The sequence below is a fragment of the Balaenoptera borealis genome, assembly GCF_965194805.1.
Source record: "Balaenoptera borealis genome assembly, chromosome: 15".
In the NCBI taxonomy this organism is placed as follows: Eukaryota; Metazoa; Chordata; class Mammalia; order Artiodactyla; family Balaenopteridae; genus Balaenoptera; species Balaenoptera borealis.
This window is the reverse complement of record NC_138871.1, coordinates 39,861,871-39,885,246: the sequence shown is the minus strand read 5'-3', so window position 1 is coordinate 39,885,246 and position 23,376 is coordinate 39,861,871. Positions and strand designations below refer to the sequence as shown.

At 34.3% G+C, this 23,376-nt stretch overlaps 1 protein-coding gene across 11 annotated transcripts in view; it reads right to left on the bottom strand.

Annotated features, from left to right (window-relative positions):
- USP34 (ubiquitin specific peptidase 34) overlaps positions 1–23,376 on the bottom strand; it is a 236,543-nt gene that overhangs the window by 72,204 nt on the left and 140,963 nt on the right. For all 11 annotated transcript variants that reach the window (XM_082357914.1, XM_082357916.1, XM_082357917.1 and 8 more), the window contains 8 exons: positions 16,552–16,652; positions 16,130–16,339; positions 12,497–12,622; positions 11,176–11,298; positions 10,964–11,047; positions 10,359–10,445; positions 5,054–5,254; positions 2,414–2,496 (listed from right to left, as the gene is read on the bottom strand). In XM_082357914.1, the coding sequence (XP_082214040.1) occupies positions 2,414–2,496; positions 5,054–5,254; positions 10,359–10,445; positions 10,964–11,047; positions 11,176–11,298; positions 12,497–12,622; positions 16,130–16,339; positions 16,552–16,652 (1,015 nt within the window). The remainder of the gene's footprint in view (positions 1–2,413; positions 2,497–5,053; positions 5,255–10,358; positions 10,446–10,963; positions 11,048–11,175; positions 11,299–12,496; positions 12,623–16,129; positions 16,340–16,551; positions 16,653–23,376) is intronic.

Genomic DNA, 23,376 nt, shown 5'->3' with positions numbered 1-23,376 from the left:
GAACTGTCACAGTGAACCAGCTTGAACAGCAGCTGGTATCAAACTCGCGTATTTTTCGTTGTGTGAGGTTAAGAGTCAAGTGAACATTTCTTAATTCTAAAGAAACAAAAGCAGACAAAAGCAGTCACTGAACTGCCTTGTTAATCAATATATTGTGGCGTGTGGGATAGTGAGGTATACAGAATGTGTGTTAGAACAGGGGTCCCCAACCCCCGGTCCGCAGACCCATACCAGTCCGCAGCCTGTTAGGAACCGGGCCGCACAGCAGGTGAGCAGAGAGCGAGCAAAGCTTCATGTGGGGCTCCCCACTGCTCACATTACCGCCTGACCCCCCCCCCAACCCTGCACACTGGTCTGTAGAAAAATTGTCTTCCATGAAAACGGTCCCTGGTGCCAAAAAGGTTGGGGACTACTGTGTTAGAGGACAAGGAGGAAGAGTTAAGAATTATTTAACTGGAGAGTCACTGGTACTTGGCGTATAAAATGTATTTTATCATACAAACCAAGGTCATGTTATAGCACTTTCTTTGTTTCCCCACATTATCCATTCATAAGTTTTATAAATAATGAGGTAAGGTGACTGGCACTGATAATATAATGGTGAGCAAAATCAGATATAGTTCGTATAGAACTATATGTCCAGTGGGGTAAAGCAGATACTGATCGAGTTATGAATGTGAATTCAACTGAGACAGACACTAAAGAAAGATACATTAAACAAGAAATAATCTTAAAATAATCATGCTACTTATATGCAACCATTGTTTATGAAGGTGACTTTTAAAAGCATCTAAAAACAGGTAACTATTAGCCATAAATAACGTTAAGCACTTTGAAATGTGTTTGTATTAGCTTTGTAAATCATTTAACAATGGCAAACTTCAGCCCAACATAAACACCTACAGAATACAGGACCTGGAAATTAATTCTACACACTTTAACATAATATATGTGATTATTTGAGGCATACACAGTCAGGTCCTCATGTATCAGCAATTATCATTTATACATTATTAAAATTTTGAACATTAAAAAAAAAGTCTCCAATGTAGCCCAAATAAATGAAATCATATTACACGTTTAAACTATATTCTAATACACATATTTCCAGCTTTATCTATTGAGGGCCTAGAAGCAAGGAAACACTAGGAGCAATGATACTATATTTTGCAGGTTCCCCACCAAAAGGAACTAGGGCTTCTTAAAGAAATGCTGATTCCGCAACTAAGGCAGGGAAACTGAAAGCCCGGAAGATCTTAAAATGACAGGGGGGAAAAAAAAAGTACTCCTCCCCTCCACCCAAATAATGGGGACATAGCCAAAGGACACATGAACAAACTTGAAGATGCCAACTAAGGTATAATTTGAGCAAAGTGAATAGTAATAGTAATGAATTATATTGAATGAAAAACATCCAAATTGATACTAACTAAATAAAAGGAAGAGAAAGCTCTTCATCACCACAGAATGTCAACTAATAAACATAAAATGAATGGTAAGAGTTAGAAAATCATTAGTTTGCAAACATTATACTAATATTTAATTCAGGCAAAAATCATCACTGAATGCTAAAAGTAAATTGAGTAAGTTTTATGAGAAGCAGGAAATTTAAACGGTTGCAAATTATCTTCCCATAGGTTACTTTTAATTAGAAAAATCAGAAACTTCATTGTAGAGAAACCTGGAGGAAACCAGATTAACTGATCAAAATTAATATCGCTAATAATAGGACAAACTGGTATCACCAGGATATACTGGGAAAGATACGTTACTTATGGAGTATTCCTGCTAAAATGTATAGTCTGAATCTGATTGTGAGGAACAATCAGGAAAACCTAAATTAAAAGGCTTTATAAAAGAATTGGCTTGTGATACTCAGAAATGTCTGTATCATGAAAGAAAGGCTAAGAAAGTATCCCCAATTAAAGGAAATGGAAGAAATATGACTACCAAACGCAGTACGTGATCCTGGACGAGGAAAAAAATTGCTATAAAAATATTAATGGGACAATCTGAGTATGGACTATATGTTAGATAATATTATATCAATGTTAAATTTTCTAAATTTGAGTATCTTACTATAGTTGTTAGGAAATTGTCCTTGGACTTGGGAGATACACATCAAACTATTTATCAGTAAGTGATCATAATGTCTGAACTCTTACAAGATTCAGGATATGTAAATAAACGTGTGCTTGGGGACACCCACAGAAAATGCGTGCTCATGATCATTCGATAAAAACTGGCAAAATGTTGATAACAATATGCAAATCTACATGAATGATATGAGAGTTCACTAAAACACCCTAACAATTTTTCTGTTAGGTTTCAAATTTTTTTCAAATTAAAATTTTAAAACACTGTATTCTTACTCTAAATACATACAATCATAAATTATGTAAAAACTTCGTACCTAGGAGCCAGATTATCATACGTATAAGCAACAGACATAAGTCGCTGAATCAAACTGGTTCCTTGGACAAGAACAAGAAATACCTTTAAAATAAAAACATTAAAAAAAAATCTGTAAATATACTAAAACACAAAACTGCGTTTTAAACCAGACTCCAAATTACTTTGATTTTTATTTATAAAAGGATAAGGAATATTCTAAAAATGGTTATTGGAAAATACTGTAAAAATATTAAATATTAGAAAACCAGATTTTTATAAAGAAACCTCAGAATAGCAACTTTAAAAAGAAAATATTAAAAATTTAGAAATACACAGGCAAATCCTTTTTATTTGATCCACAGATTATCTGCATGTCACCCAACAGAGTGAGAAAAATATTATGTATTATTACACACGTCAGTGGTTTTTTTGGGCGGTAGGTGAAGTAACCTTTTTCAGTTTTGAAATAAGAAAAAAAATGTCAAGCAGTGGCACATTCCTCAACCACCCTGAAATAAACATAGAAAAGCAATATAATATACCATAGATACCAAGCATGGATTCCAGATTAAAAACCTTGAGGTTCAACATTAGTTTGCTAACTTTCAAGCTGTATGACTCTAATAAAGACTGAATTTCTAGGTTCTAGTTCTTCATCTATATAGTGGATAAAAATATTTGCTAACTTAATAAAGAATTACTGAATCCCTTCTGCAGGTCAGAACCCATTCTGGGCACTAATTTTATAAAAGCACTGTTCCCATCCTGGGGAAGTTAGTCCAGTGCAGCAGAAAACATAGAAAGCACTGTAACACAAGTATATGCAATGTGCCAAGTGAGCAACAGAAGGGAGCAGCAACTAAACCTGTGCCTGGCAAAATAAGAAGAGTTTTAAGAAAAGCTATATTTAGGCTGGAATTGGAAGTTCAATTTGGATTCTGAACCTTCTAAAAGGCTATTAAAGGAGAACAAACGAACTAATGCATGATAGTAAATTATTAAAATAATTAGTGTTCTTCCTTACTATTGGATGACTTCGTCTCCAGAATTAGGGTAACAAAAATTTCCCCCCAAATATCTTAGATTTACCTTCTAAGCTCTAAGTAAATATTATGATAAACAGATGAAAAAATATATATTGTATGCTCTTTTTCTAAACTATAAAAATGTAACATTGGCATATGCATAAGAAAAAATATGCACATAAAAAGATTAACACATAGAGCTATTAATGGTAGTGACCTATATGACTTTGGGGAAGGTTCACTTGTATATTCTTTTTTTTTTCTTTTTTTTTGGCCACATCACAGCTTGCGGGACCTTAGCTCCCTGACCAGGGATCGAACCTGGGCCCTCGGCAATGAAAGCACAGAGTCCTAACCACTGGACTGCCAAAGAATTCCCTCACTTGTACATTCTAAATTGTTTTCAGTAATTATGTACCTGCATAAATTTGTTAAAAAAAACTAGCCAATTATTTAAAAATGCCATATATGAGTATGTGTATTTTATTTCTCTATCAGTAACAACTAATTACTCCGGTGTTTCTTGAGCAGGTATGAGGTAAGCTGCTGTTCTCAAATGGTTACAAAATGAAGAAGAGATTAAGTAAAAACTCATCTTCATCTCTCCCCAGTTCCCAGTTCACTAATAGAGACACTGGAAGGGCAAATATTTGATCACATGAACAACAGAATCCACAGCCAAAAAGAACTGTAATTTTATTGCTGGATGCACTGGTTATTGTGCCATTTTCGTTTGGCTCTAAACCAACCATACTATGTATTGATACTCGCTCTGTGACACTAGGGCTGGTACATTATAAACTAAATTCCTCCTCTGCCAGCTGGCTTTCTATTAGGTTTGTCAACGTGGGATACTAGAGAGATTACTTCCTTGCTTTTTCTTTCTTTCTTGTTTGTTTGTTTTGGCCGCACCATGTGGCTCGTGGGATCTTAGTCCCTGACCAGGGATTGAACCCAGGCCCTTGGCAGTGAAAGCGTGGAGCCGTAACCACTGGACCGCCAGGGAATTTCCCCTGCTTTTTCTGTTAACACTGTTCCATTAGTATTTTAACCAGAAGAGGCAAATGATTTCAGAAGCAGTAACAGAACCACTTCCTCAGAGGCCTAAACTCCAGTTCAACAGGATCCCTCCTATAAGCGCCTCATTCCTGATAACCACAACCTTTTACATATATTCCTCAAACCCTAGGGGTGGTGAATGGCCACTTGCCCGCGTTACCTCAACATTCTCTTTTTCATTTTTAGCCCTCCAACACATATGTGTAAAACCAGTTCTCAATTTTAAATTTACTCTGTTGAAATACCTAGTGTGGTTTGTTTTCCTGAATGGACCCTGATACACTCAGTATAAAAATTACTGAGACCAACTAATGAACTCAATCCTACAGTTAGATTACATTAAAACGGCACAAAATTAATTCACTCCTGCATTTTGGATGATGAACTGAAAAGTATTACTGCTTCATAATTTCTACTGCTTTAAAATGAAGGCATTACTTCTGCTGTTAGGTCATATTGTGGTAATGTAGGAGAGCATTTCATAGACATTAGAGTATTCATTTTGTAAAAACAAAAATATACAAGCTCTCTTAGAAGACAAAATTTATTACTACATGATGACTTTTGTACTTTACCTCTGTTAATCTTGGTATATGAAGACCCTTGGCATGATCACCAGCAGCCTTTCTCGATTTGCCAGGCCATGTTCTTTTCCTATGGCTTTCTGCTATACCAGACCAGGCAAAGACATCATGATAAGCTAAATCCAAATCGGATGGATCTACTGCAAACTGGCATATTAACTTCAGCAAGCAAGCAAGACAGTCTAGCTGCCACTGTGGATAAGAAGAAAATATCATTTCCCTATTTTCATTAATTTAATATGGCTACTATACAACTTGAAATTAAGGCCTAGAAAATAAAAATAATTATAGTTAGTACTTAATCCATGTGGTAAAGAAATTTTGCTGCTCATGTATTATGGTTAGTAACAATCCAATCTTACAAAAATAAAGACACTAGATAACTAGAATGTATATTTAATGAAATGGAAATGACACTTGCATTTCTATCATGAAAGAATCATATAAATATATATAATAGAGATATACAGGATTTAAAAAAATATTGCTCGCAATGTACTACAATTTTAAAAATTATTAAAATGCTAATAAAGATATTTACCTACAAAATTAGCATTGAGAGCAAAAATACTGGAAGTTGTCTCTCCACCTAAGTGGCATATACTCTACTATTTGGGAGTGAAAGCAATTCTCAATAATTCTAGAAAATTATTCAACTGAAAAATCTGCACTTTACATATGTATATTTAAAATAAAACAAGCATTTCATCAGTAAAATACTGTTTAGTATGAAAAGTAAAATTTCTGATTTAAAGCTCTACTTTAAAATTTTTAAAATAAAGCAGTTCCTTCAAATAAATAAGAATATCACCTATGTATGAGAGCTTCAGAGCTTTCTCTTCAATGGTCCTTGTTCTCCTCTTTTCCTAATACCACTACTAAGTGTTATAACTATACCAATATGCCAAGAAACATAGCAATACTATATAATTGATTTTCAAGAAAAGTACCAGGAAATTTCAGTGAGAAAAAAAGTCTTTTCAACAAACAGTGCTAGAAAAATTGGATAGCCATATGGAAAAAATAAAATAAAACCTCAACCTCACTCTACATATACAAAAGTTAACTCAAAATATAACACAGACCTAAATGTAAAAGATAACTATAAAACTTACAGAAGAACACACAGGAGAAAATCTCTGTGACCTTGGAAAAATGATTTCTTAGCTCGGATATAAATTTTGTTAAAATTTAAAACTTCTCTGCTTAAAAGACACTGTAAATATAAAGAAAAAGCAAGCTACAGATTGAATGCAAATATTCCTAATACATATACCTGACCAAAAAACTTGTCTAAACTGATTAAGGAAAAAAGTCTTATAGCTCTTTACTAAGAAAAAACAAAACAGGGGGATTCCCTGGTGGCACAGTGGTTAAGAATCCGCCTGCCAATGCAGGAGACATGGGTTCGAGCCCTGATCTGGAGATATCCCACATGCCACAGAGCAACTAAGCCCGTGTGCCACAAGTACTGAGCCCGCGTGCACAACTACTGAAGCCCGCATGCCTAGAGCCCGTGCTCCGCAACAAGAGAAGCCACCACAATGAGAAGCCTGTGCACAACGAACAGTAGCCCCCGCTTGCCGCAACTAGAGAAAGCCCACACACAGCAACAAAGACCCAACGCAGCCAAAAATAAAATAAATAAAAAGAAAAAAAACCCCCCAAAACGAAAGCAAACCCCAAACAAAGCAAAACAACAACCCCCAGGATATAAAGAGACACCTCACAAAAGAAGATAAAAAACATGGTCAATATGAAACTTATGGAATACAATGAAAGCAATGTTAATGGGGAAACTTATAAATGTAAATGTTTACATTAAAAAAAAAGAAAAATTCTCATCAACAATCTAACTTTATAGCTTAATGAACTAGAAAAAGAAGACAAACTAAATCTGAAGCTAGTAGTAGAAAGAAGGAAATAATAAAGATCAGAGCAGAGGTAAACAAAACAGGGAACAGAAAAACCTACAGAAAAATCAGTGAAAATCAAAGCTGGTTACTCAAAAAGAACAACAAAATTGACAAACCTTTAGCTAGAAGGACAAAGAAAAAATAAAAGTCAAATTACTATAATCAGAAATGAAAGTGGGAACATTTCAACTAATTCTATAGAGATAAAAAGGATTGTAAGAGAGTACTATGAACAACTGTTATGTGTCCAAAAACTGGATACCTTACATGAAATGAACAAATTCCTAGAAACACAAAACTTACCAAGACTCAATCACAAAGAAATAGAAAACCTGAACAGACTTATAATTAGTGAAGAGATTGAATCAGTTATCAAAAATCTCCCAAAAAAGAAAAGTTCTGGACCTGACAGCTTCACTAGTAAATTCTAACAAACGTTTAAAGAAGAACTAATACCAACGATCCTCAAACTCTTCCAAAAAACTGAAAAAAGAGGGAACTTCCTAACTCATTCGATGAAGTGAGCATTAACCCTGATACCAAAGCCAGACAAAAGACACTGTCCTCAACAAAATATTAGCAAACAGAATTCAGCAACATAATTAAAAGGATTATACACCATGACCAAGTGGGATTTATTCTTAGAATGCAAGGATGGTTCCACATAGCAATGATCAATGTAAATACTCCAGATTAACAAAATGAAGGAAAAGACTACATCATCTCAATTAATGCAGAAAAAGCATTTGACAAAATTCAACACACTTTCATAATAAAAATACTCAACTACCACAACATAATAAAAGCCATATATGAAAAACCCATAGTGAAAATCATACTCAATGGTGAAAGACTGAAAGCTTTTCCTCTAAGATCAGGAACAAGGCAAGGACACCTGCTTTCACCACTTCTATTCAACACAGTAGTGGAAGTTTTGGCCTGAGCAATACACAAGAAAAATAAAAGGCATCAAAATTGGAAAGGAAGAAGTAAATTTATCTGTTTGTTTTTGATGTAGAAAACCCTAAAGACTCCATATAAAGGCTCTTAAAACTAGTAAATGATTTCAGCAAAGTAGAAGGATACAAAGTCAACATACAGAATTCAGTTGCATTTCTATATGTGAACAATGAACAATACGAAAGGGAAATTACAAAAACAATTCCATTTACAATAGCATCAAAAAGAATAAAATACTTAGGAATGAACTTAACCAAGGAGCTGAAAGACTTCTACAATGAAAGCTACAAAAAACTGCTCAAAGAAATTAAAGACGAATAAATGGAAACACATCCCGTGTTCACGGACTGGACGACTTATTAAAATATCAATATTACCCAAAGTGACCTACCGATTCAATGCAATCCCTAACAAAATCCTAATGATGTTTTTTGCAGAAACAGAAAAATCCATTCTAAAGTTCACAAGGAATCTCAAGGGACTCCAAATACACAATCTTAAAAGAAAAGAACAAAACTGGAAGACTCACACTTTCTGATTTCAAAACTTACTACAAAGCTGCAGTAATCAATACAGTGTAGTACTGGCATAAAGATAGACAAAAAAATAAAAGGAATGGAATAGAGAGCCTGAAAATAAACCCTCACAAATATGTTCAAATGTTTTTTGAAAAGAGTAGCAAGACCATTCACTGTGGGGAAAGGAGTCTTTTCAAGAAAATATGCTGGGAAACCTGGATCTCCACATGCAAAAAAGAATGAAGTTGAACCCTTACCTAACACCATATACAACAATTAACTCAAAATGAATCAAGGATCTAAATATAAGACCTAAAACAATAAAACTCTTGGAAGAAAACACAGAACAAAAGTGCCATGACACTGTATTTGGCAATGATTTCTTGGTTAGTACACCAAAGGCTTAGGTAACAAAAGAAAAAATAGACAAACTGGACTTTATGGAAATTGTGAAATTTTGTTCATCATGTAAGAGTATCCACAGTACCCTATAATATATCGAGAGATACACATTATAAATATGGGATCTCAGTTGACTTGAAAGCCATGTGTCTCAAGCAAACTGGGCATCTCAAGCATTGCCAGGCTACAATGTGTCCCATACAGCAGTAAATTTTTCTTAATACTTCATAAAAGTGTCCACAATTTTAAAGAAAACAAAGAGAGATCTTTAGCATACGATTACCTGTAAACTTTATTCAAAGCTAAACTTAGAGCAGTTTATAAACAAAAGTCCTATAAACGACACACAACTACTCATTAAAGATTTTAAATTCTCCCACTTTGCCAAAGAACTAAAAGGCACCTTATAATTCTGAGAGATCACTGAGACAACAAAGACACAACAATAAAACACAATAGACATTTCAGTTCTAAGAGACAGAAAACAATTACTGTAGTAGAGGTATCTATTCTAAAAAGGAAAATATCTGTAGCAAAATATATAAAATAAAAATGGCAAAAAGTATTGAAAGCAATGGTAAGATTAACAAAATCTTGGTAGATAGCAATATGCTTAAATGTATTTTCTTTCTTTAATATCTTGGATGTACCAGCATTTGACAGTAAATTAAGAACATCTGACTCCTAGGTTCTAAAATAATTCTAAAAAACAAGTACTAAGAAATTAAAATTTGAATGCAATGTTTGATAATGCTATTCTGCTTTGCTGGAGGTCAGGAAATGAGCATCCTTTCCATTTAATACAAAACTGGATTACACAGTTTGGTCCAGCATTATGAATTTTTAAATATTCCACAATTTTATTTTCCTAACATTATACGACAGTGCTTTGTCAAGTTAACAGTGATAAAGTACCATTTTCTAAAACTTCCATTTTGTTAAGGATCAAAAATTTTGTAAAATACTATTAAAAAAACACTGCGGCAATGTCCAATTGCTATAAAAATTTCTAAAGGCTTACTCTCAAGTTCTGTACCTTTTTCATTGCTGACTAGTCACAAATGCTCTGGAAATACATTTTTTAGTAGTGTTGCTTAAAGGAAGAAATGGTCAAGACAAAATGAAACAAAGAAAAAGGATGTTTTCAAAAAACTGAAGACATAAACCAAGTTTTTCTTAAAAAGCATCCAAATTTTAAGACTATATAAATATTAATATATAGTTTACCAAACTAATGGAAAAATGTTCATGAATTACCTATAGTTAAGAGTCATTAATATTATCACTTAAATTTTTTTAACTGAGTTGACATGGAGAACTCTTATTGCATAATTAGTTTAGCAGATTCCTTATTTTTTCTTAAATTTATTTCTACTGTACTCCACACTTTCCTTTACTACAATAAAGTGTGAAGCAAAAGTTACACTTGCCAATGGTTCATGGAAGTGACTCACTGGGGTTAACTACTGTAACTGGTTGAAAATGCGCATTTTCACTTACCACAGTCCAGGATTCCTGCTCTTTTGGCTCTAGAATTCCAGAATTAAAAATTTCTAATAACTGTTGAAGCCCTCCAGCAGCAACAAACTGTAAGCAATTGTGAGAGTAATGGTAAGAGGAAAGAGCTACACAATATAGTAAAGATCTGCTTTTTGATTCAGTAACTGGGTGTGTGTGTATGTCTGTGTAAGTAAAATATTATATATCTTTCATTTAAGAAATTATTCTTTGATTAAATAACCAATATAACGTCTATACAATAAAGTAATAGCAAACAACTAATTTTTAAGAATTTTTTTAAAAGATTCTTATAAATATCTATATACATATCTTTGTATTCCATTAACCATTTAATCCCAGGCACTGGGATGTCCTAACACACTAGTCCAATGAAGGAGAAAAAATAATAAGTGCTAAAAATAGGAGCACCAAAGCATTAAATAATCTCAGTTTATTTATTACTGTGATTAGAGTAATACATAATTTTTAAACTATGCTTTATTTAAATGGTAAGTTAGTTTAAAACAATAATTATGGTAACTTCTGGTGGAAAATTAGAGATAAATTATTTTTACCAATACACTGCAAAACGTATATGGTCAAACCTTGCAACTCCAGGAATTTTTACTATTTTCCACTTGATCCTCACTTGAATCATCTGAATCTGGATAAAGATCACTATAACTTCCCTGTGGGAATGACAAAAATAAATAAATAAATAAGGAAGGGTGGCGGGAGAATTAAAAGATAACGTACTCTAGAATTTTGTTCCAAAGAGAAAACAAACATTTAATGATAATAATGGAAAAGCAATTACCGTTGACTCTCTTCTTATTCTTCTGTTAGGTTTTCCCAGTGCTTCAATAATTTCCAGGGCATATAATAGCTTGTGAGCACTCTTAATTTTGAGCAGTTCTTTCCAATTAAGTCCATCATTACACTTAAATTAAAAAAAGAAACACAGGTTTCTCCAACCAACTTACTAAGAGACACCCCAAAAAAACTAAAGAAAATGACACTATATAAAAACTCAAATATTACATATATATTGAAATATGTTCAAACAAGTGAAGACCAGTTATATAATTGGTACTAATCATATGCTTAAAACACCAATTATTCATTAAATTTTGTTAAAATTAATACACAACAGCAGCATAGGAAAAAACTGTATGTTAACCTCCACAACAGTTGAGGTAATTTGCCATCTTCCCAATGAAATACACAATGCAGCATAATTGAATGTGTGAACTTTTAAGGATACAGAAGCAGTACAGTGTGTATTTAATATTTATGTGACACCTACTCATTTAAAAAGTCATATACAAACACATAAACTTTAAAATATTGTTCTTTTCTACTCGCAATTTATGAAAGTGTTATTCACACTTATGTGCATCCTTGACAACGATATTATTATTAGAGCTACAATGAGTCACCAACCACCATTTTCTAGGCCCATCTTCTTCACTTCCAAGTCATTTGAAATACAAGACCCTGAGAGATCACATAACAACGTCCCAAATCATAGATAACCATTAGCATAACATTAGGACGTTGTTTTTCCATTAGTCCTATAGGTGTTCTGTTGGTATCCCCAGTAAGTAACTCCTTATTATATAGCTTTTAAAAATAATCTTTAATTTCAACAGATATCTTTACAAAGATATATAACACTTAATACATGTGAGGTCATGCCTCTGGGAATATTAATATATATTAAATTTCTTTGACTCCTTTTTTCTCTATTTCTACCAGTTGACTTGTATAAGCAGCCAAAACAAGCACTGAAGCAATGTCATTAAATCATAGGGTATTTTCTCTAAACGTTACTTTTTGTTGTCAAAAACAAAGCAATATTCAGAACATTAAGTAATACGAAAAAACACTAATATAAAGGCAAATTCACTGTTTTCTAAAGATAATTTTAGAGAAAATCCTTGCCTTGTATTTAGCCCATATTATTCAATCTCACTAATAATTAAATATATGAACATTAAAATGAACTGGCACTTTTTACCTATTAAATGGGCAAAATTTTACTGAGGTTACCAGTCAACAAGCACTCTCATACACTACCAGTAGGAATGTAAACTGGTACCATCCTCCAGGGAAGTAAAAATATTTTGTGGACTTACCTGTTCATCTGAGATATTCTGGAATGCCATCAACATGTTAGGACACGTAGGAAGAAGCATCAGTAGCTCCCATACACGCCTAGAGAGGTTTTCTGCATGAAGATGAAGTTCTTCACATCTTAAGCTCTATACAAATAAGAGCAACTGCTTATCAAGACAGAACAGTTTTTTGCAACATCTAAACTTAAGTTTGATCTGCATAAAATCACTAATTATCATATTTGATAATATTTTAAAATCTTACTTTAAAAGTGAGAATAAAGCATTTGTTACACAGTAAATAAATTTATTCAATAAATTTAGTTATGTCAAAGTAGTGGTTTTTCAACTTGTTACTTTTCTGTTACACTTTTCTGGGAAAAAGTGATCTGCAAGTCTGGCCACTTTCCTCAGAAAAACTTTTCAAACACAAGTGAAAATGTCTGTTTTATAAAGCCATCCAAGTAAATTTCAATAAGACTATCATCTATTTCTTCCCTGCAGGTCACTATTCTAAGAATGACAAAGACCTGGTAAATTAAATCCCTGACCTTACATTTGGGAAAAGAGTACACCTGTTTCTCTTATTTCGCTAATCCATGCCTTCCTTATATTCCAGTCTCAGACAAGCAGAGATTAAGAGAAAAGCAAACAATTTTAAAGAACCTACTTTTTTCCATTATCGTTTGTTAAATTTGAACTCTCTAAGTTACTGAGATAACAGTAAGCTAAAGAATATTACAGAAGGTATGTAAGAAATAGGCAAATTTCTTTTTTTTTTTTTAATTAAAGCACAACCCCAAGAGGTAAACAAGCAGCAAAAGCTAAAGCAGCAAAAGTTTTGGAATTTTCCAGACTATGAATTTGTATAGTATTATTCTACTACTAGCTGCTGTCATAATGATTCTGAGGTATTATACAGTATAAGAGGTGCCAAAGGAATCTTCTTATACATCTACAAAAAGTAATTTCGTTCTTTCTGTATAATGGTATAAAGCTAACATACTTTGAAGGCAAGAGAATTTTAGAGACAAGAGTTTCAAAGTAAACTTTGCTTTTCACAGCCTGATGAAGAAAGAGAAGCAACCCAAGTAACACTTTTAGTTTATTTGGGGAAAAGGCACTGAGAGTTCTTCAGTAAAATAAAATTCATTCCTTTGTAAACATCCAGTTTAAAAAAGAGAAGGTGGGGAGAGAGGGAGGAAAGGAGGAAGGGAGGGACTGAACTCTGTGCAAAAAATTATTTGAAGGAAAAGAAAATCTCCCAGGTGTACAAGACTATGTTCTACATTATGACTGAAAGGCCCTACAATATGGGTCATACACAGTGAAGATCCTTTTATTCTTCTGGTAATCCTCTTCAAGACTGAACCAGTCTTGTACAACAAAGAAACCCCACACCACCAATGGCATACTTGTCACCAAGTTCAATAATATAACTGCCTAAAAATAAATGCTTTCTCTCTGGTTTACGCCTCACATGGACAATTACAATGACCTATTAACTGGCTCTTGTACCTCTGGTCTTTGTTTTCTCTAATATAATCCTCCACACTAACACCAAAACTTTGTTTCTGAAAGTCCAAAAAAGATCTCATTTTGTTGTTTTAAAATCTTCCATGATAACAGCCATCTATTTTACTAAGAATAAAAACCTCTTAAGGTCCTTTGTGGTACAGGTTACAATCTCCCTTTCTGTCCTTATATTTGAATTACATCATACTCACACTCCCAATTTTTCAATCATGCCATTCACTTTTCTGTGACTCTGTAATGCTTCTCTTCCTTCTTTATCAGCAGTTGGACTCAATTTAAACAACTCCTCTTTTGCAGAAATCTTCCCCAAATTTTTGTTTCCTGCTTATGTTCCCATAACACACTGTGTAGAACACTAGCACCCTCTTGGAAAACTGGGAAATTCTTATAATTATCTTTCTCTCTTTTAAACTGGCAATACACTGCTGACATGAAGTAAAAGGTTATTAAGTATTTATGGCATAAAATTTAACAGGTGAGGAAATGAAGGTTTATGGACATCTATTATTGATTATTCTGCTTGAACAAAAAGGGGATTTCTCAGGAATTTAAGACTGTGCCACCACAAAAGAAACCAGGTTATGGGGAACAGATGACTCAATCTGGTCATTCATGACCAAACACATTCTGGAAACATAGAAAGCAGCCACTTAAACATTGTTGGGAAAGAAAGAACAGTTAGCCTAACATAAGGAAAGTCATAAAAGCATCACTATTTTATTTGCCACTCAGTCTCAAAATAATGATTCTTCCAAGAAAGATGGTGCCCTGAAATAGAATGGCGGCAGTGGAAATAAATTAAGTGGACAACAGGTCAAAACAACATTACGTGTGGTAGATTGGATTAGGAGTAGGGATAGACTCAGGTTCAGGAAGAAGAAAAACAGAGATGGCATCCAGGTTTCTGGCTTGAGCAACTGGGTGGATTCCATTTGAATGAAGAAGAATGGATGCCTGTGGGACATCAAGTGGAAGCATCAAGTAAACAACTGGATATATGAGTTTGGAACTCAGAGAAGAGGTTTGGTCTGCAGAACTAAGTTTGTGAGTTACCACTAAAAAGATGTTATTTAAAGTCAATTCTTCCTTGGACTAGTACATTAGGTTCCTTACTGCTTTTCCTATTCTTGCCAAACAAACCTATTACCTTTAAATCAAAAATCAAAACATATGTCTCTCTCTCTTTGCTTAAAATACTTCAATGCTGTCCACTTTACTTTGAGTGAACTGGAAATAGCTTGCCATGGCCAGTTTGACTCTGTTTATCTTTTCATTTCATTCCCCTCATTTTACTCTCCCACTATCTTCCACACTCTACTTACCAGCTCCCAAACAATTCCCAGACCTGCCTAACTCCTTCTTGTATCAAGGGCTTCAGGAATCAGTTTACTCTATCCAGATCATTCCTCATCCACTTCATTTAGTAGGCTCCTTTTCATCCTGCAAGCTCAGATTTATATGGTCTCCCTCAGAGAAACCGTCCTTGACCAAATAAAATATAAACAGTCTGTCTATCACCAGTCCTTAATAATGGCAAGTCGGGGGTGGGGATGTTGGTGTGCTGAATTGGGCGATTGGGACTGATATGTATACACTGATGTGTATAGAATTGATGCCTAATAAGAACCTGCAGTATAAAAAAACAAACAAACAAAACAACTAATACTAAACTTTCATTGGGTTATTTGTATGGAAATATGTTAATATAAATGTTTCAGACATTACATGAAATTTCTAAAAATCTTATATTTGTATTTGTATGGAAATATGTATGGAAATATGTTAATATAAATGTTTCAGACATTACATGAAAAAAAAAAATAATAATGGCAAGTTGTAGCAACTATCTTTACCTGAACTATTTATCTGTTAGTTTACTTGAAACTATCTGTTAGGCATGTCAATTATCTGTCTTCCCCACTGGATTCAATGAAGGCTGAAACTGTGTCTACTTTGATCCTTGTAAACAGCACGCCTGGGATATTAGGCACTTAAATAGTTAATGAATTAATAAATGGATTCCTTGGTTTTATTGCTTTTAAGAGATTACTGAGAAAATTTTTTCCATTCAACAGAAAGACAAAACAAGATTTTGTGAAAATGAAATGATATAGTCACCTCACTATCTTCAATTGCCATTCTTCCTGAGGGTGGTTTAAATGATGCGAGCATCTCTAATAAATCAAAAAGAGTAGTTAAATGAGGTTCTTGTAAAAGCAAAAGCATCGGAATGTTGTCCTTCTGAGGGGGTGGTAGGCAAGATGCTGGCAGCTGAACACCTTCCCCTTTCCGTTCTCTCCTTGGTGCACCCAAAGATACAAATACCATCTATCAAAACAGGAGAAACGGGGAAAAAAATCAACACATAATTAGACATATCAAGTTTTTGGTTTAATAAATCTGTGAAGTAGAAAATAACTTCCCTTACAATTTTAATATAACAAAAGCAGTAAGAACTGTTTTTGAACTGTATCTTCAACTAAACAACTATTGACTGTAAGTCAACAGATGATTAAAACTCAAACCACATTTACGCGTACCTGCATATCCTTAAAACCAAGCTCATGAAGTGCTTTCTCATCATAATCTGTTGTTAATTCATGTCCAGATGAAATCATCCTGACTGGTCCCATAAGGCCTCCTTAAAAACAGAAAACATAAGTGAACTTTCTTATAAGAGTTAACTTACTTGCCAACATGAATACACAGTTATAGCAATTAATTCCACTGGACATTAAGCTTAAACAGAATTCTTGAGCACAGTGGAAACAGGGCCAAGCATACTTCTTATATTATTTTCTGTTGTCTGATGTTAGCCTTAGGCAGTAAAAATTACAAGAAAATCCTCCTTTAGCACCACTCTAATAAGATCAATTCCTGCTTGCTTAATAATATGAAAATTTTTACAAGTAAAGAACACTACAGTGCTTTCTGGGAACCTACAGCATTTCCCCTTAGCAATACATGCAGGAGAAACAGATTCATTAATGCCTTAGTTCACAAGTAACCAGCATGTATTTATAATGATCGAGTTTTCTCTTCCCTGTTACTACCTATCAGCACAAAATAGATTATAGAGCAGAAAAAAAGTTCTGACAAGAAGAGAAAAAAGATGAGCTACAACATTCTAGATTACAGTAAACTCAATGAACTCAATAGACTGAGGCAATTCATTTCTAGAATGCATAAGTCCTCTTTGCTTCAACTTCATTTCCCACCATCGTCCCTACCAAAATATGCTTTAGCCACCCAAGCATGTTCTTTCTTGAAAGCATCAAGCATGTTCCCATCTCAAAGGTTTAAGATGCTCCTCCCCAGGAATGCATATGGATCATTCCCACAGTTCAAGTCTTTCATCAAATGTGAGCTCTAAAAGGCCTTCCTCCTAACTACTCAATCTAAAAAGCCTCATCTCACTATTAATCCCTTACTCTGCTTTATCTTTCTGTAAAGCACTTATTAGCATCTGATATTATATTTAAGTATCTGTCTCTCCCCCACTAAAAAAAACCAACCCAGTTCCACAAAGGCACACATGTATTCCCAGCATTAGAACAGCAGGCATTCAAATTAATTATTGTTTAATCCATGAAAAAAAAAATTTTTTTAAAGAAAATGCTTGATAGAGGAAGAAAGTTAAGCAAAATGATGAAATATCTGATGAATAATTAAACTCAAATATTGTTAAATTTTATTAACTTAATGTAGGAAAATTCCAGTGGATAGGCACTATCCAACTATTTTCAGGAATGAGTGAAGCACGATTACTGCTTTCCACAACGACACATAACGTTTTAAAATTACCTTTTCCCTCCACTCAAGTAAGAAAATTCTACCTGAAAATATTTCAAACACAGGGAAGGAAAATGGGTTCCTCCAGTAAGATTCATTTCAGTATTTTTCCTTAAACGTAACTGTTGTGTATGGGACTTCCCTGGTGGTCCAGTGGGCAAGACTCCATGCTCCCAATGCAGGGGGCCCGGTTTGATCCCTGGTTGGGGAACTACAACCCGCATGCATGCCGCAACTAAGAGTCTTCATGCCACAACTAAGAGTCTGCATGTCGCAACTAAGACCCGGCTCAGCATGCATAAATAAATAAAATTATATATTAAAAAAAAGTATAATAGTTGTGTAGCAAAATTGCTAATTGTTGTGTAGCTAAACCTATGTTTTTTTCCCTTCTTGTTATTTCTAAGCCTAGAAACCTTGGCCCTCCCAAAAGTTTGATAAATTTTCAATCCTATATCTTCTGAATTTTCCTAGAGTTTATTGTGTGTATGCATGCGCATGTGTGTATAAAGAATACTTTAAATTCATCCTGAACATTAGAGAGAAACAGGGTTTTTCTTTCTGCCCCTAAACCGAACATCTCATAAGACTATTTCTCTGCTATCTATTGTGATTTAATTAACACTCTTTATGAGATAATATTGTAGTTTTTAAATGTATAATAGCTAGTATTGAAATTCATCTATTATCCTTTTAGGTTTTCCTCTCAGAATTTCTGATATTGTTTAGTTTATTCACACAGTTTATTATTCAGAGTAGTTTCACCCAATTCAAAGTAAAAATTCATTCAGATTTAGGTAAAATATATTAAGAAAGAAATTAACTTGGCATCTCTACAATATTTTATATAGAGATGCTAGGTATAATCACTTATTCAAGTGTTGATTTACATATCTCAAAAAAGTTTTATTCTCATATATTCCACAAACACGTCACATTAAGAGTACCGTAACTAGGGACTTCCCTGGTGGTCCAGTGGTTAGGTTCCACCACTTTCACTGACATTGCCCTGTGTTCAATCCCTGGTCAGGAACTAAGATCCCACAAGCCACGTGCGGCAAAACAAACAAACAAAAAAGTATCCTATGGTTTTTAAATTGCTACAAAACACTTGATTTCTTTAGTGTCCTATTCATCATTATATTACCCTCAAATTATCACTGAGTTACCTCTTCTGATAGTAATGTTTTATCCAAATCATTTAAAATTAGTGCTTAAGAAAAACATGGGCTACTAGATGAACAGAAACTCTATATTAAACTTTTAATACTTCAGTAGATTTTTATTAATAAAATTTCTGTTATTGAGATAATCTAATACAATCTATGACTGTTGATCTTTTTACAATAGTGAGATAAAATATGCTTAGTCGTGATGTATTGCTAAGATAATATGGAGTTGATTGGCTTCCCAGTTTGTTAGAGACCCTAAGCATGTACAACTTTGTTACAAAATAGAACTAAGATGGCTAGCAGTTTATCTAGGATTTTGGACTCTATTTGATATGTGAATTAGGCCTACACATTGTGTACATAACATATCAACTTTCAATTATTACGGCTGAATTGGTTTTTACAGTTAACTGAGCAGCTTTCTATCTTCTACTACTTTTGAGAGGATCTTTTTTAACCTAAGAATTGCTTATTCCTTAACGGTTCTCGAAAAAGTTGCTATCTTTAAAAAATTTAATATCTTTTTTGTTTCTAAATTAATTTATTTTTTGGCTGCGTTGGGTCTTCATTGCTGTGTGCGGGCTTTCTCTAGTTGTGGTGAGAAGGGGCTATTCTTCGTTGCGGTGCATGGGCTTCTCACTGCAGTGGCTTCTCTTGCTGCGGAGCATGGGCTCTAGGGTGCACGGGCTTCAGCAGCTGTGGCACGTGGGCTCAGTAGTTGTGGCTCCCGGGTTCTACAGAGCAGGCTCAGTAGTTGTGGCACACGGGCTTAGCTGCTCCGCGGCATGTGGGATCTCCCCGGACCAAGGCTCGAATCCATGTCCCCTGCACTGGCAGGCAGATTCTTAACCACTGTGCCACCAAGGAAGTCCCCCAAAATTTAATATCTTAATGCAATGAATGTTTCAAAACAAGAAAAGGAAAAAGAAATCTTAAAACTTCTTAAGCTATGATGATATATTAAACAACACATATCTAATTTTTATCCTCTGAAGCTGCAATAAAGTAAATTTTAAAAATTTTACAAACATCTGACAGGGAAAAAAAGGGAATAGATAATAGCAAACAAGTTTGCAAGCTGGAAATCAAATGCACTTACAGTAACCATCAAGACCTCAAAAAGATAAATCTTAAACCAGACACAAATTTATAATCCATAATCTGACTTATACTGATTTGGCAGAGGAACAAGATCAACACCTGACAAAGGAGGGAAAGAGAAGAGGGATCGAAGGGGTAGAAAGAGAAGGAAAAGAAAAAGAGAGAAGAAGAAAAGAAAAAGAAAAGGAATAAAGGAAAAGAACAGCACCTCAGTGATTTATGAGACACTAACAAACAGACTAAGATACATTTAATTAGAAGCCCAGAAATTAGGGCGAGGGGTAAGGAAAAAGAAAAAAAATATTTGAAAAAATATATAATTGCTAAACCTTTTTCAAATTTGATAAATGTTACAAATACACAACAGACCCAAGAAGCTGAACTAAACCCAAGCTGCATAACACAAAAACACAAGGCACATTAAAAATCAAACTGCTGAAAATCAATGTTAAAGAAAAATCTTTAAAATGAAGCACAGTTAAGAAGACACATTGTATACAAAGGATGAAAGATAAGAAAAACCACAGACTTTTGGTCAGAAACTTTGCAAGCCAAATGATAATGGGAAATTTTTTTATTAAGTCCTGAAAGAAAAAAATTTCTTTACCTAGAGTTCTATATCCAGTGAAAATTTCTTTCAAAATTGAAGGCAAAACAAACTTTTTATTCAAACAAAAAAAAAAAACTTGAGATAATTCATCACCAGATCTGCAATGTAAACATTTTTAAGGGAAATTCATTAGAAAGAGGAAGAAAAAAGAAAGCAAATGGAAATTTTTCAATCTATACATAGGAATAAAGAATGCCAGAGTGGGGCTTCCCTGGTGGCGCAGTGGTTGGGAGTCTGCCTGCTAGTGCGGGGGACGCGGGTTCGAGCCCTGGTCTGGGAGGATCCCACATGCTGCGGAGCGGCTGGGCCCGTGAGCCACAGCTGCTGAGCCTGCGCGTCTGGAGCCTGTGCCCCGCAACGGGAGGGGCCGCGATGGTGAGAGGCCCGCGCACCGCGATGAAGAGCGGTCCCCGCACCGCGATGAAGAGTGGCCCCCGCTTGCCGCAACTGGAGAAAGCCCTCGCACGAACCGAAGACCCAGCACAGCCAAAAAATAAATAAATAAATAAATAAAAATTAAAAAAAAAAAAAAAAGAATGCCAGAGTGGTAAATATAAGGTTAAAGACGAGATGAGATTAACAGAAAATAATTAGGTAATTAGCTAAACATTCTAATTGAAATGCGGGCACCATCAGTCTGGATTTTTAAAGATTCAACAATTAAGGAAAGAAAAACCCCAATATTCTCAAAAAGATATTTCAACTAAGATAACAGGAGTACCCTAAGGACACAAAACAGATGTCTGATATTAAAAGCATGACAGCAAAAATGAAAAACTCAAAAGAATTGTAAAATAAAGTTGAGAACATCTCTCAGGAAGTTAACACTCAAAGAAATGAACCATAGGAAAGAAAAGATAAGTAAATTAGGAATAGTCCAAGAGGTGAAACATGTAGATAAAGAATTTAGAGATAAATGATAAAACAGAACACAGGAAGACTAATTCAAGAAAATTTCCCCAAACTTAGATACAACTTGCCAAACTAAAACAGACATCTAAATATTAAAGTACCCATTACAATTGTTGAAAACAGATCCATACTCAGGCCTAGTATTGTAAAATTTCAGAATATTAGGAACAAGAAGATTCATTAAGCTCTAGAAGAGGAAAAAAAAAATTGGATGTGTAAAAAAATATCAGAAATCTGAATGGCTTCATAATTCTAAACAGCAATAACAGAACCACAAAACACAATGCAGTAATATCTCTAAAATTCTGAAACAAAATTATTTCCAATCTAGAATTCTATACCCAGCCAAATCACCATTTAAAGTAAGAGAAATGTATTTTTGATCATTCAAAGACTCACAAACTTTACCCCATATCAACATTCTCTCAAGAAGCTACTGGACAATTGCGTGTATTCCAGCCAAATAAAAAAGTGAACCGATAAAGAAGGTACGGAATACTGGAAACAGAATAGTCAACATAGGAGAGAGACAAAAACAATTATGAGGATGATAAAGGAGATCCAACTGCTGTGCATCAGATGTGAAGGATAGTCAATAGGATCAGTGTGACCAGAAAAATGTATTACTGAGGGCCACACGACCAAAATCTCTGCTGCCTTCATAATACCTTCTCTAAGGAAAGAATGGCAAGTGAACCTGGCCCAGATTCTTATCTGAACCCGGACTGTCTTTACCAGTCATGTTCACTACCAGAATATGACAGTGAAATTTCTACTCTCACCTTCATGTCCTACTGCTTAAATCAGCAGAAGACATTCATATTACCTTACAGAAGAAATTCTATTTTGATCTATTCCTGAGAGCTAAAGTAGGTCATGAAGAGATTAGAAAAAGAAGAGACTCTGTGACTGTATTTCTGTTGGTATTTCAGCATCTTGTCAACATTACAGCACTAAAATATGTCTTCACTGTGCCAAGACCTAAACTTGAGAATTTTCTCAATGATAACCTCAGATGAGGCTTTACACAAATCTTTAGAGAGGGTGAAAGTACACCCTCTTTAGCTTGTGTTCTTCTGTGACCTAACAAGGCAGTACTCTCTTTTCCTTAATCCATCAAGTTTGTGCATACTTATCTGTTTCACAGAACTAAATACATTGTTTAGGAATATATACACTGGAGGTAAAACTATAAAGAACACCAAAAAAGAGTAACAAATCAAGATAGTGTTATGGGGAAGTGGAAAGGATGATATCACGGAGGGACACACAACTAGCTTCTAATAATGTTCTACTCCTTAATCTGAGTGGTAGGTACATTGGTGGTTTTCATTTTATTATTACTCATTTCATATTCTCTTTATGTACAATATATTTCAATGTTAACAAAAACATACTTTTTGATCTCAAAATTCCATACCTAGGTATTTAGCCAACATGCATTAGATAATGTATGTATTAAGGATACTATCTATAACACTATAATATCAAAAGAAAGGAAACAAATGTCCATTAATAGAGAACAGGTAAAATAAATCATGGTACCCACCATACTACAGACAATGCAGATCTTTAAAAGAATGTGGTAACTTTCTATATGTACTAATATGGAATGTTCTCTAAGATAATATGAGCACAACAAACAAGGGGTCAAGAGTATAAATGCAATGCTACCATCTGTGTTTGAAGTATACAGCTGACCCCTGAACAACAAAGGTTTGAACTGCGCAGACCCATTTATAAGCAGATTTTTTTCAATAGTAAATACTACAGTACTA